General features: G+C 70.8%; 1 protein-coding gene across 3 annotated transcripts in view; it reads left to right on the top strand.

Annotated features, from left to right (window-relative positions):
- CLIC4 (chloride intracellular channel 4) overlaps positions 1 to 305 on the top strand; it is a 112033-nt gene that overhangs the window by 8306 nt on the left and 103422 nt on the right. Inside the window, exon 1 of one of the 3 annotated variants that reach the window (XM_011955641.1) lies at positions 19 to 237. The exons of 1 other annotated variant lie outside the window; for it this stretch is intronic. In XM_011955641.1, the coding sequence (XP_011811031.1) occupies positions 179 to 237 (59 nt within the window). In that variant the 5' untranslated portion in view covers positions 19 to 178. Of the gene's footprint in view, positions 1 to 18; positions 251 to 305 lie in introns of those variants that run through there. One more of the 3 variants, XM_011955642.1, reaches the window with a different exon arrangement.

The following is a 305-nucleotide window of genomic DNA, read 5'->3' as shown; positions in this document are numbered from 1 at the left end:
TGCGGCTGCCTCAGAGTCGCGCGCGGGGCGTGGGGCGGTGCTGAGAAGCTGAAACTGTGGCCAGCTCGACGCCGGACAGTCCAGCGAGCAGCGCGGCGGGAACCGGCAGCCGGAGCAGTCCCGGAGCAGAAGCAGCAGCAGTAGCCGTCGCTGCTGGCGGAGCGCAGCCGAGCCGGCCATGGCGTTGTCGATGCCGCTGAATGGGCTGAAGGAGGAGGACAAAGAGCCCCTCATCGAGCTCTTCGTCAAGGTGAGCGCTCGCCTCGCTGTCCCGCCCGGCCGAGTCCCCGCCGCCCTCCCGGCTG

The sequence above is a fragment of the Colobus angolensis genome, unplaced genomic scaffold (assembly GCF_000951035.1).
Source record: "Colobus angolensis palliatus isolate OR3802 unplaced genomic scaffold, Cang.pa_1.0 Scaffold4, whole genome shotgun sequence".
NCBI classification, from domain to species: Eukaryota; Metazoa; Chordata; class Mammalia; order Primates; family Cercopithecidae; genus Colobus; species Colobus angolensis.
Note: the sequence above shows the minus strand (reverse complement) of the source record. Positions and strands in the feature narration are given on the sequence as shown.